General features: G+C 37.5%; 2 protein-coding genes across 4 annotated transcripts in view; one reads left to right on the top strand and one right to left on the bottom strand.

The window, feature by feature from the left end:
• Window positions 1–9,999, top strand: part of rnf207a (ring finger protein 207a) — a 31,290-nt gene extending 21,291 nt beyond the window's left edge. For all 3 annotated transcript variants that reach the window (XM_051122246.1, XM_051122247.1, XM_051122245.1), the window contains exons 13-18: window positions 5,916–6,075; window positions 6,274–6,459; window positions 6,545–6,596; window positions 6,705–6,822; window positions 8,432–8,512; window positions 8,601–9,999. In XM_051122246.1, coding sequence (XP_050978203.1) covers window positions 5,916–6,075; window positions 6,274–6,459; window positions 6,545–6,596; window positions 6,705–6,822; window positions 8,432–8,512; window positions 8,601–8,766 — 763 coding nt within the window. In that variant the 3' untranslated portion in view covers window positions 8,767–9,999. The remainder of the gene's footprint in view (window positions 1–5,915; window positions 6,076–6,273; window positions 6,460–6,544; window positions 6,597–6,704; window positions 6,823–8,431; window positions 8,513–8,600) is intronic.
• A 1,379-nt stretch (window positions 10,000–11,378) lies between these two features.
• nr0b1 (nuclear receptor subfamily 0, group B, member 1) lies at window positions 11,379–13,604 on the bottom strand. The gene is made up of 2 exons (XM_051122248.1): window positions 12,942–13,604; window positions 11,379–12,350 (listed from the first exon to the last, which is right to left on the bottom strand). Exons 1-2 carry the CDS (start codon window positions 13,492–13,494, stop codon window positions 12,109–12,111), a joined length of 795 nt encoding a protein of 264 aa, XP_050978205.1. The 5' UTR covers window positions 13,495–13,604; the 3' UTR covers window positions 11,379–12,108.
• Between the last annotated feature and the right edge of the window lie 691 nt (window positions 13,605–14,295).

Here is a 14,295-nt window from a genome sequence, read left to right as displayed (position 1 = left end):
GTTAGGGGTCAAGAGGATTTTTTTTGAAAGACATTAATGACAGTAAAGACATTAATAATGTTACAACATTTCTGTTTAAAAAAAATCAGTTTGTTTCATCCTGAAAAGAAGAATCTATCAGTGTTTCCATAAAAATATGATGCAGCACAACTGTTTTCAACATTTATAATAATAATAAATGTTTCTTGAGCAGCAAATCAGCATTAGAATGATTTCTAAAGGATCATGTGACACTGAAAAATTCAGCTTTGCCATTCCAGGAATAAGTTATATATAAAAATAGAAAACAATTATCTGTTATTTTTTATTAAATAAAATAATGCAGCATTTGTAAGCATAAAAGACTACTTTCAAAAACATTAAAAAAAGTCTTACCAACTCCAAACTTTTGCGCAGTCATATATATATATTTATTATTTTTAATATAAAGTAATGTTATTTTGTGTCAAGGGGCTTAGATATTCAAAGACTGAATTCTGTCTAATGACTCAACAGGAACGAGACACTGGCATTACTCTTGTGCTTACTCAGTTGGTCATTAAGCTCCTAAATGGAGAAACATTTATGTAACCCTCCCTGACAAGCACCAGGTGGCAACTGTCCTGTTATAGCCAGAGTTAGTCCTGTGTCTGTGAGGTGCCAGGAGCTGAGGTGATAACATGAGGCACAGGGACACAGGAGCCAGACTTCCAGGAAAGCTCTCATTCCGGGAGAAGGGCTCAGAGAGTTATGCCACTGACTGGACCGCTTCAGAGCCTTATTCATAATACAGCTGTATATGAGAACTGTTTCCAGATCAATTTGGCTCTTTAGGTTGCAGTGAGTAAGATTAGTGCAGCCGAAGTGAACATATGCGGTATCAGTGCAAATCTATATGAACAGAGCTTACAATCCTAAAGTCCAGTTCTCTGAAACCACCTCAGATCTCATTGAATTCTGGGTTGTGTCAAACTCCTGTTACTAGGGAGTGAACTATATAGAGCTTGAACAAGCACTTTTCCAAGAACCTGGAGGAGAGGACTTGTGTTGTGAGAATATCTGCTTAATGTCCTGTCTATCTGCATAGTGTAGCAGCTATTTTCAGAACTGATGAATGTTAGCTGTGCAGTTCTAGCTTTTGAAACCAGTTCATTATATTTTCTCAGGCCTAACTTTAATTAACTTACCATTTCAACAATTATTTTTAACGGGAACTGTAGGCATTAACACCAGAAAGCGATATCTTTGTCGTACTATCCTTTCATCTGTTAAGGGTGATTTCCGATGACAGCACTGATCATTACATTTGTTGGTGGTGTCTTACAACGTGTTGCTGAAAGTAAAAGTAACTTCCTTGTTTACAACCCTGTTTCAGTCTCTTTCAATATAAAAGTCTTAACTGCTGATTCAGTATCTTAAATGCAACTAAAATCACCATCATGAACATACACACCATTTCCCAGTACTAAATATTATTATTGAATACTACTATTATTTAAATAAAATATTATTTATTGAATAGTTATATTTATTAAACAACAACAGCCATCATAAAAGTTTTAAATTGCAAGCATTAAATTGACCTAAAATGCATAATGTAATGTGATTTCGCCCTCTGCCCTAGAACAAACAATAGATTAACAAGACCAAAGACTACCTATTAGATGTACCTAAAACAAATTATATCTCACGTTTAACCACTATGGAGACATCAGAGCCAGCTGCAAATTCCGGAAGAACTGGCTGATGTAAGGCTGCTCTGGGCGGGTTCATGAGTGCTGAATGGCCGAATTCTCAGAAAACATCAAGCAAAGCAAATTTTCAAATAGATGTTATCTTTATTAACAAACTGCATATTTGAAGTCTAAACAAGGAAATTCTCACCTAAAAAGTCTTAAATATATATATTGTTTTTTTCCTAATATACCCAAGAAAACTTTCACCAAAAACAGTAAATATTTTTAAGTAACTGTTTTCTATTTTAATATATTTTAAAATGCTATTTATTCTTAGAATGGCAAAGCGGAATTTTCAGCAGCCATTACTCCAGTCTTTAGTGTCACACAATTATAGAAATCATAAATAAACAGAAAGGATAAAATCCGTTCCTGTGTGTTTCTTGATTAAAGACTGTTTAAATGTTTACACCGCATCTCAAGCGTCTTTTCCAGCAGCGACCATGACAGAAGGCCTGACCAGAACAAATACTTCCGTGTTTACCCTCCCGTTTTCTTTTTTTTGTTTTTTTTTAAGAGTTTCTTGTTTACATTGTGTATTTCCTCCCCATGGATTCCCTCCTTTGCCCTGAAGCCCTGGAGCAGGGGGAGAAATCATTCGAGGGCCACACCTGACTGTTTCTGGTCCTCGCAAGCCTCTCCACCTACCTGGATGATGCGTTCTGCTCATTTTATGATGCCAGTTTGAACATCACGTGCAGAGCGCTGTCGTCCAAGGATGGCCCTCGAGCAAACTTTGCTGCCTTTGTGGAGTGGACACTGGCGAGAAACGGATCTCCATTCCCTGCCTGTTCCCAGGCAAATCTCACCAGTTCCACTCCCGACCCAGTGCCCAGCCCACCATCTCCCCGTGGTGTGGACCATTCGCCCGTGCTCACCGATGATTGAGAGCCAGAGCCCGCCGCGACAGAGCCGTAGCTGGAGAATCCCTCACTTCCAGCCTCTGAGGCCTGGATTACGCCTCGGCCCATCAACCCAGCGGCTCCACCATAACTCCTAGCTCCCTCCTCTCCGCCATAGCCCGGCTGTCCACTGACTCCACAGGGTTCCCTCATCCCTCCAGCTCCGTCACTGTAGCTGGAGAATCCCTCACCTCCAGCCTCTGAGGCCTGGACTCCGCCTCGGCCCGTCAACCCAGTGGCTCCACCATAACTCCTAGCTCCCTCCTCTTCGCCGTAGCCCGGCAGTCCACTGACTCCACAGGGTTCCCTCATCCCTCCTGCTCCGCCTTGGTCTGGCCTCGACCATCCTGCACCTCGGGACTCCACTCCTCTGGCTGTGCCTTGTCCCTCCGTCCCTCAGCCTCTGTCAGGCTCCGCCATCCCTCCAGCTCCACCTTGGTCTGTCGCTCCAGCTCCGGCTCGAGATCCTCCTCGTCGCCCTGGCTCATCGGCTCTTCGTCTCCGTCTCGGGCTCCTCCACCACCTGCTCCGCCACAGTCGGTCGGCCCCCTGGAGTCGTCAGCCCTTCCTCCTCCATAGCTCCTCCCTCTGTCGACTCCACCATTTGCCGTCATCATGGCTGTGGACTGGGTCCCACCTGGCTCCTCCTGCTCCAAGTCCTTCCTGCCATCTCCCTGCCTCTTTCCTCTGTCATCTCCACCCTGGACTCCATTCGTTGTCTTCCTCCCAGGTGTCCATTATCCTCCCGAGCCTCCTCCCAAGTTCCCACCCATGCCTCCCTCTGTTGTTTCTGCGGTGCAGGACGTGCCTTCTGGGAGGGGGGATATGTCAGGACTTTGGACTGTTTTTATGTTGTGTTTTGAACTCCATGTGCTCCGCGACCCAGTTTCTTCCTCTCGTTATCGTCTCTGTGCCAATTATCCTGTGTTTTAAAACCCCAGCCTGTTCCGTTTGTCTCTGTTGGGTCAACTCGTGATGTCCGTGTGCTTATCCTCGTTCCTGTTGTTGGATTACTTCTGTGTGTTTCTAAATTAAAGACTGTTTAAACATTTACTCCGCGTCTCCAGTGTCTTTTCCATCAGAGAACGTGACAGGTATGCTATGCTTAATAATATTTTCTTCTTAATATTTTTGTGGATACTATGTTTCTTTTTTAAGATTGTTTGATAAATAGGAAGTTCAGAATAAAAGCTTTTGTTTGATTTTTTTTTTATTATTTAATTGTTCTTTTTCAACAATTAAATGCATCCGTTTGATATTTTATGTAATGCACTGTCATAAGTTTTTAGGTCTGACTTAAGTGTCCAAATATTTGGTGGAGCCTTTGCAAAATATCAGCCCTAATCCTGCTAGTCCATTGTCATGATTAAAAGTTTCCATATTGAATTTTCATTGCCATGCCACACCATCTGCCCCGCACGTTTTCACAAAAGACTCGGGATTACAGCCTCAGTGCATCCGCGCGGAATGCCCAAGGTGATAAGAGATCAGAATGAATAAAGCCATTCCGACACAGCAGCCTCCATCTCTCCATAGAGAGCTCATTGACGCAAGTCCCTGTGACAACTTTCCACATCAATCATCTGTACCGTTCTCAGGTTTGTGAAGCCCTCCACCAAACAAACGTTCTCCCCATCTGCCCCCGTGCCAACAGACAGGATAGTATGGAGGTCAAGCTTCTCTCACTATTTTTAACAGAATTTCAGAGAAGTGTCTCGGATTCTGCTCGTAGCAAAGAGCTCACACAAAGGTGATAGGCCATGAGAGCACTTTGTTCCCATGCTGCTGATGTCACCGCTGCTGCCAGCATTTTAAATTGGTAAAGATCGGGGGTGGGACACTTGTCACTTCGGCTCGGAGAACATACAGTATCCAGACTCACTCGTGGGACTTGTACCGACACTGTACGTGTAACTAGGAAAGAGAGATTAAAGGAGCTTTGACACTAAGGTAACTATCTTTTTTGTTTGCTTCATTATGAGCTTTTCATTCTTAAGCTTTTAATTCCTGTTCATGAACCTCAGGAATTTCTAACTGAGGTTTGTGGATGCAGAGGAGGGAATGCTGCATTTCTGCACACCATTAATTGTAGGGACCATCAATGGTCATGAAGCTCTGAAAATGTGATAAGCAATCAGTTATATTTTATTCAAAATAAGTCTGAATATCTGTTTTGATGGTTGCTGATTTGATTATGTAATCTGTTATCGCTCTGCTTCAGACGTAGAACATTACTTTTTTTTAGATCAGTGTATGGATTTTTAACTAAAAGTATTAAAATAGTTTTCATTTATTTGAAATAAAGTTAAAAAAAATTGCAACAATTAGGTAAAAAAAAATACGTAATAACAAAACTTAAATAATGAGTAGAAATGTTGCCTTGACTAACTGAAATAAATCGTGAAGTACTAAATTAAAGCTAACACAAATATTTAAATGTTATATATATATATTAGTACTCCAGTTTAGTAACTCCAGTATTTAATTTTAGGACAACTTTGATTAAAGGTTTTGATCCACTTCAAATATTGACTACTGTATATATATATATATATATATATATTAAACTAAAACTATTAAGAATAGTTTATTTGAAATGAAAATTAAAGAAACTGTAACTTAAGTAAAACAAAACAAAAAAATAAATAAAAATGAAATGAAAAAAATGAAAAAACTTAAATGAAATGTTGCCTTGACTAATTGGAATACTGGAGTTACTAAACTGGAATACTAAATTAAAGCTAAACAGAAATATTAAATATGACAAATAATTACTAATAATATGACAAAAATTTGTACAAAATTACTAAAACACAAAAAGTTGTAAAAACAAAACTTAATTCAAAATATTACTAAATCCTAAACAGTATATTAATGATACTAAAACAATGCATTAGATAATAATAAAACAATGTAATTTTGAAGAAGAAAATATGAAATAAAATAAAATATATTTTGTTTTGTTTGATGTGCTTTTACCTGTTATGTATAACAGGTTTTACCTGTTACCTATTATAATTGTAAATAACAAAATTGTTAATAAATTTGTAAAATGTACTTGCATTTTATTGGTTTACATTATCTGAGGATTTGCATTTGTACTTGCTTTTCCTTTATCTTAATATCCATCTTGTGTCAGGACAATGTGGACTTTAAAAAATAATTCTGACTCTGAAAACCCAACAATCAGGTGACAAATAAGTATAGTTAGAGGACAAGTAAAATAATTTTGACTTTTTTGGGGGAGTTATTTTGAATAGAGAGTTGTCATACTTGTCTCTCTCTTGTCCCACCACAGGCTTTCCCCTCTGTCTATGTCGTGCCTGTCCCCTTCTCTTGAAATGCCTTTTGGCCGGAGGCCCACCTTTCACCGAAACATTTGCACCAAGGTGCTGCTGGCTGAGGGCAGAGAGTCACCCTTCACCGAGCACTGCCGCAATTTCGAGAAAAGCTACAGGGTGAGAATTAGTCCTCATTCAAAATCATGAGTTTTATGCTACTGCATTTAAGTGATTTGCAACCAAGAGAATCAAATGCTTTTCCATTCCATATATGTACTCTAAACAATGTTTTTTTTCTTCTGTATCAGGTCTCGTAAAATACAGTTGTGTTTATGTGTATTATTTTATAAATTCCATTCATTTTTCATGCGCTAGATTCTGCAGACTGAGGTCCAGAGGCTGAAGGACGAGGTTCAGGAGATGCACAGAGACCTGACAAAACATCACTCTCTCATCAACACGGACACTATGGATGAGATCCTGGAAAGGTCTCTACTCATTGACGAACAGATCGCGTCTCAGTACTCTGCTGTGCAGACCCAGAGGGCCGTATTTGAGGAGGTGAGGCTAAATTATAATTCAACTGCAAAAGCATTATTCTTTCAAAACACAGCAGCGCCTTAGCATTCTCTGAATGTGTTTCTAGATATGGGATGTGACCTTTCAAAGAGTAACCAATGAGCAGGAGATCTACGAAGGTGAGGAAAAACAACAAGTTGTCTGTGCTGCCTCAGGGTTCATTTTACCATGCATGTTAAGCTGTTTCCTTCCACTAATTAGTGAACTAATGCATTTACTGATTACAGCACAGCTCCATGACCTTCTGCAACTGAAGCAAGAAAATTCCTACTTGACAACCATTGCACGACAGATTGGACCCTACATCTTATCCATAGCGAAAGTAAAAGAGCGTCTGGAACCCAGGTTGTTTTGCTGTTTTCTTATTAAAATATTCTTATATTATATTTTAATATTTTTCTTCAGCATTCCATTTGCTTAAAGTGATAGTTCACCCAAAAATAAAAATTACCTCATGATGTAATCACCCTAAAGCTATCCTAGGTGTATATGACTTTCTTCTTTCAGACGAATACAATCGGAGTTATATTAAAAAATGTCCTGGCTCTTCCAAGCTTTATAATGGAAGTGAATGGCTGTTGAGATTTTGAAGTAAAATAAAGTGCGTTCATCTATCATAAAAAGTACCCCATACAGCTCCAGGGGGTTGTTAAAGGGCTTCTAAAATGAACTGATGCATTTATGTAAGAAATATATCTACATTTATCCATCCGTGCATATGACGAGTTAACGGAAGCTAGAAATTACTGTTTATAAAGTTTTAAATATGGATTTTTTTTACACAAATGCATCAAGTTACTTCAGAAAGCCTTTATTAACCCCCAGAGTCATGTGGAGTACTTTTTATGATGGATGGATGCACTTTATTGGACTTTAAAATTTCAACAGCCATTCACTGCCATTATAAAGTTTGGAAAAGCCGGAACATTTTTTTTTAAAGATTTATTTTTTTGGCATTTTTGCCTTTTATTGTATAGGACAGATCAGATATGACAGGAAGCAAAGTGGGAGAGGGTGAGAGGGTGGGATTGGGACAGGTCCTCGTGTCGGGATTCAAACACAGGACGCCCGTAGCGCAAAGGCACTGTATGTCGGCACGCTGCCCATAAGGCTATCAGTGCTGACAGCCAAAACATTTTTTAATATAACTAAGATTGTATTCGTCTAAAAGAAGAAGTCATATACACCTAGGATGGCTTGGTAAATCATGAGGTAACTTTCATTTTTGGGTGAACTATCCCTTTAAAGGAATAGTTTACCCAAAAATGAAAATTTTCTGAAAATGTACTCACTCTCAGTCTATCCAAGATGTAGATGAGTTTGTGTCTTCATCGAAACAGGTTCAGAGAAAGTTAGCATTAGTTTACTTGCTCACCAACGGATTCATTGCAGTGAATGGGTGCCGTCGGAATGAGAGTGTGTTTTTAAATTCAAACAGTTTGCTTCCAGCCAAAATATCTATCCATAATGTTGCCTTCTTCAGTAAAAAAATCTTCTCATCTGAATCAGGAGAGAAGTATGCACAGATCAACCAAAGTTAGCAAGCGAAAACAGTCCAAAACAGGTCTAAACAAATATGTCGGTGGATTCTGATGTGAGAGGACAACAGGGGATGCACTTTTTTTTTACTGGAGTAAGCATTTATATAGATTATGGACTGCAAAAGCAACAGCTTAAAGTTTAAAAACCTCAATGGATTTTTTCCTACAGTTATTAGCTTTTCACTTTACAAGACTTTAATGGACTGGAGTCATGTGGATTGAGATATTTTTATCTGTTTGGACACTCATTCTGACGGCACCCATTTACTGCATTGAGACCATTGGTGAGCAAGTGATGAAATTTCTACAGTGAAGAAATACATCTTTGATGGCCTGAGGGTGAGTAAATTTTTAGCAAAATTTCATTTTGGGATGAACTAGTCCTTTAATTTGGGTAATATTTGTATTTATAGGTTTCAAAAGCCTGAGAATGACTGCACAGACGCTGTAGTGAAAATATGTGAGGACAGCGCAGTGACTACTGAACAAAACAGGTGATGCATTTAATGTTACTGTAACACAGGTCAAAGTGCATATATGAAAACAATATAAGACAGAATGACATATCATTTCTTCCACCAGCTGCAATGAGAAGAGTCGCTCAGCAGTCTATGATGGAGACTCTGGCACAGACAACTCTCTTATCCTGCTGCCTGGTGACACATTACTAAAGAACAGTGACTTGTGCTGGCAAGGAAAGCAGATAAATATTTCAAAGGCCTCCTGCGGCAAAGAGCTGCCACTATAGAGCAACATGTCAGGATGATGGTGAACACTGACCGCAAATGTGGCATGTGCTTTCAAGCATGTGCTAGATGCCAACACATGAACATGGGGCTTTACAGTAACTGAAAAATAAGGAGGACAGGAATGGAATATTAATAACATTTTAAATGTGTCAAATCAAACAGACCTTAGCTATAAAATGATTGGATCGGATGGCCCATAAATTTCACAGACCGGTGGATAGTGATATTATTATTTTATATTTTTTGGGGGGTATTTTACAAGTATCAGTGTTGTCATTGTTTACCTAGACTAAAACCAAAAAATACTATTAATTATTTTCAGAATGATGAAAACATTAGATGAAAAATGTAATAAAAATGTAAACATAAAAAAATTACAAAAAAATAAAAATAAATTTGCACTAAATATGAATATTGAATAGAAAGCTAAGAAAAATGACAAAAGCACATAAATAAATAACATTAAATTGTAAAATTAAAATCTGAAAATATAAAAAAGTGATAAAAAAGACAAATTCTTAAAATATAAAATCACTGCTATGCGATTTTTTTATTTTTATTTTTTGTCTGCTGTCAAATAAATACTGGTTGTGAGTACTGAACAATTTTCTGAGCAAAAAAAATCTGATAAGAAATAATTATCCCTTAAACCAGGTGAATGTTCATGGGAGACCATTTGTATATTAATGCTAACCAATAAGATTCTACATATAAAAAGAGGGTGTGGTTTCTTAGTGCACTACAGCCATTAGGTTTCTGTGAAATATTGGGTCTGCTGATCATGGCTGTCACCACCTTCCCTGTGTGTAAGAATGGAAAGAAGGCTGGACATAATGTCATCAGATCAGATTACAGCACTTCAGACCAATGCCCCAGAGAATACTGCATAAAAATACATAAATTAACACAGACTAAAGAATAAACAGCTAGTGTGGCAAGCATCCATTTGTGGACATTTATGAAAAGCCAATAATCATGACATATAGTAAAGAAATAAGCTAACAGATATGCAAACAGAGTAGCCAGGTTTGACATCAATATCAATAGGAGATAAATGAGAACCAATGGCATTTGACGTCAGATGTGTGACGCAACTAAAGGGTGCGCTTTTGAATTGCAAACACTGCCTATGTTGAAAACAACTGTGCTAATACTTGATACTTTTTCAGGATTCTTTGAATGGAACGTTCAAAAGAACTATATATTTGAAATAAAAATCTTTTGTATCAATGTTAAAGTGTTTTGAAATTGAATGTGTACTTGCTAAATAAAAGTATAGATTGTTTTAAAAAACTCTTGAATGGTAGTGAATGTATGCATTTGTAAGAATACTGTGTACTGAATATAATATAATAGAAGCTTATAATATTCAGTGATTCTCTGTATTTGTTTTTAATGCAATTAACTCTCAAATGAGTAAGGTGTCTGTTTTTACTGACAAGATAAAAACTTGGCAATAGGTCCTATAAAGTTTTCACGTCTCTGACCATGACAAAAGATAATTAGTGACTAAACACAGTCATCTCACCTGTCCCTGGCTCAGCTATTACTGGCTAGACAGTTGTCTTCAAAGCAAACAATTATGACTTATTTTATATAAGAAAAAGCCTGAGCAACACTTTCACTGTCATCTTTTGGTCAAATTACATTATTTAACCTATTTATAGCACAGCTTTAGGGCTACTCTTTGTCTTGTCATTATAGACAGACATGTTTTTTATTACAAGGACCTTTCATTGCATCTTAATAGATTTCTTTCAAATGTTTTTCTCTACTTATATGCTTGGTCCAACAATGACTAGCACAGCGCTTTCTAATACCGGACTAACCTTGTGGCATGAATAAAGCTACAGAGCCACAACTCCATACATAAGATGAATTTTGTGACAGAGAATGCTCAGCTACACAGATACAGTAAAAGAAATGGGGTCACCGCGACCTTCAAGAGCCCGCCGTCAAAATTCAGACTCATTAAAAATACATTTGGTGACAGCATATTGGAAAGCGGGATGAATGAACGAGAGTTCAGGACTGCTTGTCTCAACAGTCATATATCATCCCTCCTCACCGCCCTTCAAGGTCTTCATAAATACACACAAAGTGCCTAGTTATTCTTCCTCGTTATTTTTTACTGTTTTACTAAGGTTGAAAAGGTGAAAAATGCTTACCTGGTTACTTGTGAACAGTGTTTTTCTTACTTCTGGCGGTTTGGTTCATATGAACATCAACCGTTCGTTGACTCACTGAACAGACAGGATGTAAATGATTCTGTAAGGAGTAACTTTCAAACTGGATACTGCAAGAAAAACATGTTTAAATATAATAACTGTACTGTAGTAATGGTATAATTTGGATATATTTTTGCTCCAAAGCAGGTCAACTGTTACCTTGCCGCGCAAAACACAGCAGTGTCGTTCCTACCTGAGTAAATCTGTTTTGAACGAGGAAAGTGAATCATTCAGTGATACAGTATATTCACGTGGCTCGTTTGTGAATTAATCTTTTGAATAAATGATTATGATTCACTTGTAGCCACCTACTGGGACTTCGACGTAATATGCAGTGGTTTGGTAAACAATATCGCTATATTGAAGAACAATACCACAGTCAATTATTTCCTAATTATTTTTTTTATTTTCATAACTTTTGTATTTGTGCTTAGGTTTGTCATCATTTTGACATGATTTTTTAAATTGTACTGTTACTGTAATGCAAAAAATACGTAGGCTTTCTGTCAATCATGTTGTGAGAAATGTGAAGGAGTGTAACTGTTCCATTATGTCATTGCATAACAAAAATGTACAATACTTTCTAATATTCAAATATAAGTTTACACTTTATAATAACTTTCATTAACAATACTAACCAAAAATATTACATTATAAAATGCAAAAAACAAAACAAACAAATAAACGTTAATTTGTATTCAAATAGATGTTATGAAACAGAGATTATTTTTATCAAATGTAATATATTATATTTAAATCTAATATAATTATATTTCAATGTATATAGTACATGAAAAATGAAAATGAAAGTTATTACAAAGTGTCACAGAGAATCAGAAGGCTGCACAACATCACAGAAAAGCAAGTAAACAAACGAACAAAACTGCACAATCAGAACAAAGTTATAAAGCTTTCCCCAAATGGAAAAAACATTGTCATCAACTTTGGATTCAGCGATGAGTTCAACTCAGAAGGCAAAAAGAGAGCTCTTATATATCGTACAAAAATAGCATGTGTAAAAAGGAATCAGTCTTTTTCAAAATCTGTCCGTCCAACTGCTGACTGCCACTCTTTCCAAGTCTGATAATTCTGTCCGGGCATTCGCATTAGAGTTTATTTTCCATAAAACATCTCCAGGAGAAGTTCCTCCATGTTGACAGCTCCAATGACCGGTTTGAAGAAGAGACCAGCTACCACATTGGCGTTGATGGATCTTAGCATGGAGAGGGCGAGGAAGAGTTTGGCGAATCTTGCACTGTCCCCGCGGTGAATCATTTTGACATATTCATTAAGTGCCTGGTTCGCCTCGCTCTGCAGGGCCTGGATGTAATGTTGACACTGCAGCCCGGCAATATCTGAGAACAACAGATGTAAAGAAATATGTTATATCCTGAACCAGAAAGACCTTAATGGTGTAAAATTAAACAGATACCTTTTGATTACCTGTACATTTGACTGTAAATTACGATTTTCTGAGAACAATTCATGATAAACGAAACATATGTAATGAAACTTTGATTCATATATTGTCATATATTTATATTTGAATTACTGATCTGATCTGTCTCTTTTTTTTTCTGGTTCCACTAATTAGACAGAGCAAACTGTATTAGTATTATTATTAGCATAAAATGACATATTTGTTAGTAGTTATTATTTAAGAATTTTAATTATACAGTGTGACTAGTATTAGTATTATTACAATTATGCTTACGAATATTATTTATTACAAGTTAAAAGCAACTATGAACTCTCTTAATTTATATTTATTATAATTGCTATTATTATTATTGTGAATATTACAATGTGATATACATTTAAACCAGTTAAAGCAACTACGAATTGTCTTAATTCTGGTATTTTATTATCAGTAGTACTATTACTAATGTTAATAATTACAATGTGAGTCAGTAGTGAGTCAGGTGTGACAGTGTGGCTTGTCTCACCTGGGTTGAACAGAATTGCCCCTTTTAAGTACGCGTACTCCTTAGTGCTTATGTCCAGTCCCCAGCATTTCCTCAGAAACATTTTAATACCCTGAACGTCGGTCAATGCCACTCCACCGTTATTACTCTGGTTGTCCTGCTTGTCCTGTCCGCTCGTTAATATCCGCTGCAACATGCTGGGCTCTTGCGTCTCTGAAGTCTCGAAGTCGATCCTGTCCTGCGCCATGCCGAGCACCAGCAGCGGCGCCCAGCTGCTCCGCACCAGCGTGTGCTGGTCATCCACCGGCAGCTCCCGGAAACACGGGACGTTTTTGACGAACTTCAGGGTCTTGACCAGGACCGCGGAGGCGGCTTTGCATGTAGTCTGAGGGGAGCGCAGAGACACCTTCCTCTTGGAGCCGCACGCACAGGCGCGCATGGATAAGGCGAGCCTCGGAGTCCTCGGCTGGTTCCCAAGTTGCGCAGACTGGCTGTCGTTCTTTAAAATGCTGTACAAGATGCTGTTCTGTCGCCTTTCGCTGCTGCAGTGGCAGCTGCTGTCAAAGTAAGCCATCCTCCTGTTATGTTATGTTCCGTTGCTAAAACTGTTATGAGCTTTACGCTTGGAGATGTCCATGCACGGCTGAGGTCTGTGCGTTACCATCCACCCAAAAGCCAAATAGTTTAGAGTTTTTAAAGAGCACTCGACGCCTCCCACTGTCTCTCTCTGATACTCACATAGGGGGCGCTACAGGCCCTATTGATTTTGATGTGTGGTTTACTTGATTATTCATAGACTAATCATGTTAAAATATGAGTATCAAATATGATACATTAGGCTTTAGAGAAACGTTTATTTTATACTGAACACTCAGTCATATTGCTTTGTATTATATGTTTTGCCCCCACAATAATTTCATACTTTTTGCCCATTAAATATCAGCAAATGCACCAAATTGCGTTTTGTTGATCAGTTTGGGTTTCTGAATAAAATTGTTTTTTCCCCATCTACGAAATCCTAATGTGAACTATAAAAGCCTGATGTATCAAATATGATACTTAATATGATATGATATTTCATAAAAATATATATGGGTCACTGACGTATAAGAATTTTCGACAGGCCAATTTTAAAATACAAAAAATAATAATATCTGCTGTAATTGTTCAAACATTAAGAATGTTGTGTACACATACATTCATACTGAAATTTAAAATTAAATGATTTTAGTGTTTTTTCATCTCAATGAATTGGACATAGCCTTAAAAAATGTCATGTGGTGCGACAATGAGTTATATTAAAATTAATTAATTTCTTTAAAATGCTTAAAAAATTTTTAGATGGTCTTAGTAATTAAAGTGTGTAGAAACAAAG

The sequence above is a fragment of the Labeo rohita genome, chromosome 11 (genome assembly GCF_022985175.1).
Source record: "Labeo rohita strain BAU-BD-2019 chromosome 11, IGBB_LRoh.1.0, whole genome shotgun sequence".
Lineage (NCBI taxonomy): Eukaryota > Metazoa > Chordata > Actinopteri > Cypriniformes > Cyprinidae > Labeo > Labeo rohita.
This window is presented reverse-complemented; position numbering and strand designations above follow the sequence as displayed.

Coding starts and splice junctions, on each gene's coding strand:
- nr0b1 (XM_051122248.1), bottom strand. CDS start 13,494: ATGGCTTACTTTGACAGCAGCTGCCACTGCAGCAGCGAAAGGCGACAG. Junction 12,351..12,941: donor GGCAATTCTGTTCAACCCAG/GTGAGACAAGCC, acceptor TGTTGTTCTCAG/ATATTGCCGGGCTGCAGTGT.